Source organism: Postia placenta (assembly GCF_002117355.1).
Source record: "Postia placenta MAD-698-R-SB12 unplaced genomic scaffold POSPLAscaffold_43, whole genome shotgun sequence".
NCBI lineage: Eukaryota > Fungi > Basidiomycota > Agaricomycetes > Polyporales > Adustoporiaceae > Rhodonia > Rhodonia placenta.
In genome coordinates this window covers 7,931-11,671 of record NW_020169874.1, presented here as the reverse complement: position 1 = coordinate 11,671, position 3,741 = coordinate 7,931, and the positions used below count along the sequence as shown (strand labels likewise).

At 57.0% G+C, this 3,741-nt stretch overlaps 1 protein-coding gene across 1 annotated transcript; it reads left to right on the top strand.

Annotated features, from left to right (window-relative positions):
• Nucleotides 1-1,627: 1,627 nt before the first annotated feature.
• Nucleotides 1,628-3,031, top strand: POSPLADRAFT_1063010 (hypothetical protein; the record flags this gene model as incomplete). The annotated part of the gene is made up of 2 exons (XM_024481593.1): nt 1,628-1,661; nt 2,223-3,031. 2 exons carry the CDS (start codon nt 1,628-1,630, stop codon nt 3,029-3,031), a joined length of 843 nt encoding a protein of 280 aa, XP_024332856.1.
• Nucleotides 3,032-3,741: the final 710 nt, after the last annotated feature.

Here is a 3,741-nt window from a genome sequence, read left to right as displayed (position 1 = left end):
ACGCAGAGCTCCGGCGGGATATAGTCAAAATCCACCACGACTCGCCGATCGCCGGTCATGGTGGTCGTGCCAAAACCCTGGAGCTCGTATCGCGGAACTACTGGTGGCCAGGAATGTCCAAATTTGTCAATGAGTACGTAAGCACCTGCGACGTGTGCAACCGTACCAAGACATTCCCAGCCAAGCCCCAGGGTCCACTGAAGCCGAACGAGATCCCCGAGCGCCCGTGGCAGATCATCACGACCGATATGATCGTCAGCTTGCCAAAGTCTGATGGATTCGACTCGATCCTGGTTACCGCCGACCGCTTCACAAAGCAGGTCCACTTCTCAGCCTGTCATGAGACCCTGACGGCAGAAGGTGCGGCAGACCTGTACATCCGTGATGTGTTCAAGCATCATGGGGCCCCGGCCAAGGTCATATCAGACCGAGGTCCCCAGTTTGCTTCGAAGTATCTCCATGCGGTGTACAAGGGACTAGGGATCGAGCCGGCGCTGTCCACAGCGTTCCACCCTCAGACAGACGGCCAGACTGAGCGCTGGAATCAGGAGATCGAACAGTACCTGCGCACCTTCACCAGCCACAGGCAGGATGATTGGGCAAAGCAGTTGCCGCTCGCGGAATTCGCACTGAACATCCGAGTTCACTCCACGACCGGGCACTCCCCTTTCTTCCTGCATCAAGGGTACAATCCTGAGATCCAGGTTCGGATCAACCCGATGTCTGCGATGCCTGCGGCCGCTGATCGGCTCAAGATCCTGAAGGAGATTCGCGACGATACGCGCTCTGCGCTCGAGCTGTCGGCCAAGCGTATGAAAGTGTACTACGATAAGCACGTGCAACAGGCACCGGTCTTCGCGCCGGGGGATAAGGTCTGGCTTGATGCCCGGAACCTTAAGCTGAAACAGCCGAGCAAGAAGCTCAGTCCCAAGCGCCTTGGACCATATGCCGTGCGGCGAAAGCTCGGAGACCTGGATTATGAATTAGTCCTGCCAAAGTCGGTGCCGGTGCACCCGGTATTCCATGTCTCCTTGCTTAGCAAGTACACGCGCAGCGATATCCCGGGCCGAGAGCCGGAGGAACCGCCTGCGATCGAGGTTGAGGGCGACGAGGAGTACAAAGTTGAGTGGATCAAAGATTCGAGGATCTTCCGGCGTCAGCTGCAGTACCTCGTCAAGTGGAAGGGTTATGACGACTTGCATATGTCATGGGAACCGGTGCGCAACGTTGCCAATGCGCCGGCCCTCATAGCCGACTTCCACCGGAAGAACCCAAACGCCCCTCGCCGCCTCAATGCTGTTACATTTGGTGGTCTCAACTTTCAGCCGATGCCTTCGCCGCTGACTGAAGCACGCTGCCGCTCCGGGTGGGAGATGGGCAAGGGCGCCTCGCATGAGGTCATGCGCCGTTGAGGGGGGGGTAATGTCACGAGTTAGTACGGCGTCTAGCCGTCTTTTAATTTTTTCCTTTTCGCGGGCTCGAACCCGCAACCTCTGTACTACCTGCCTGATATGGACGCGTCACTATCTACTGTACGATCAGATTAGGTAGGACGGCAGCACACGGCACAGCTCGGGCCCCGCTGACACAGCCGCTCTGACTCACCGGCCCCCGGGGCCGCGTCGGCATGCTGCGCACAGACCAGCTGCGCACGGACCAACGTGCACAGCCTGCCCTAAATTTCCCCATGTATATAAGCCGGCCTCTGCTGCCCTAGGGACCTCAGTTTCGACCTCTTGTTCCTAGGTCAGTAAGCCCTCATTTGTATTCCTTTCTTACCTTACTAACTAATACATTCACTTGTCCCTAGCCTTAGGTTTGAGCGTTGCTCACCATCGCTTCGGTAAGAACCAGTCGAACGCCCCCAGCTTTCAGGTTTTCCTCTGTCGCTCGACCTCAAGTCGCGACATTAGGTCGAAACTCCCCATAGCTGCCGGCGTTCCATCGGGACCCACACACTTACATTCACTTCCTATAGGTTGGGTGGTGCGCACCCTTACGGTACCCTATGATACCTAGATAGCGTACTATACATCGCCACCACTTAGGGGACGAACTCTTCAGTACCTGCACTTCAGTGGGCGGTACTTGTCCTCACGGACGCGTGGCTTAGGTTCCTGCTGCATACTAGCCAAAAGCAGTACTGGGCCCCACGTGAACTGCGAACCTTAGTGTCTTCTTGGGCGCCGTAGGTGTAAGCTAGCTAGCACGGCCTTTTGTAGCACGCGCACCTCCCCTTCCTCCCCCCATCTTCTCCCAGCTTGCCTCCGTCCAAATCGGGATCCAGGGAGCGACAACCCCCTTCGTCGACGAAAAAGCCTTCCTTCAGGCATTCAAGGCCCGTTTTGGCAATCTCGACGACGCCGCCGCGGCACAGGTGGAGCTTAACAAGCTCTGCTCCGACAAAACCATGCGCAAAAAGCGCACCGCCGCAGAATTCTCTGCGCTGTTCAAGGGTCCGGCGGACCGTTCCGGGTATGGGAACCTGGAACTACGCGACAAGTACCTGAGCGGCATCCCTTCCCGCGTCTATCGCAAACTCGAGCTCGAAACCTTCACCACGTGGCAAGCCGCTGACAAGCGCGCCACCGAGGTCGAGCAAATCCTCGACGTTAGCCGGGCTCGTCGGCCCGAGCTAAACAGCTTCTTCTCGGCACGGGGTCGAGGACGCGGAGGGGCACGTGGTGGTGCACCCTCGTCACACGCAGCTTCGGCCAGCATCAATGCGGCCATCGGAAAAGGAAACTTCCCCGGCACATGCTTCGGCTGTGGGAAGCAAGGGTACCGACGCTTCGAGTGCCCCAATTGTAAGGACAAGCCTTACACAAAACGCGCCGACGCGCGGGCTACGGTTGCCTCGGGATCCACCCAGGCCGCGACAAGCGCCCCCATCACAACAACACCCTCGGCAAGTATAAGTGCCGCTTCAGCGAAATCCGAACAATCGGAGCTGGCGGACTTAATGGCACAGGTGAAGTCGATGCGTGAGGAGCTCGAGCACTATCGGGCGATGAAGGAGGAGGGTTTTTGATCTGGTCCACGCTTCGTGCCGCACGCGTCGGGCCGCGAATATCATCCTGTAACAAGTATAACATATTGTCTACTGCCATGGTGTACGAATTGGACCAGGGGTCCCAACATTTTCACATCCCAGTACGACTTCAAGGAAAAAGACGGCATAAAGACATAATTGCTATGGTGGACAGCGGAGCCACCACGAAGTTTATCAACAAGTGATTCATTATAGAGAATAAGGTGCAGACGCGGAAGCTAAAAGAGCCGATTCCGCTCTACAATATCGACGGCACCCTCAACAAAGATGGAAGCATCTCGGAAGTAGCCATGCTACAGATGCAAATAGGAGAGCATGTCGAGAAGACGGTGTTCACGGTCATGGACATCGGTCCGGAAGACGTGATTGTCGGGTTGGATTGGCTACGCGAGCACAACCCCGAAATAGATTGGGAGAAGGGCTCCCTCAAATTGTCACGATGCCCTGAAACGTGCAGTGCCAGGAGGACTGGCCGAATGGAGCAAGCAGCGACTGCGCGTGATACGGGGGACAGGCCCACGGCGCGCAGGCATTTGCCGAAATCCAAATGGTCAGTTATAGGCGCTTGCCGGAGTAAGGTACTCCCGGACTTCGAACCCGAGGAAGATCCGGTGGAGGTAGAGTGGGATGAGGTCGATTTGATCGAAGCCTGGGAGCAAGGCATCACGCTTCCCGGTGCTCCTCAGCTG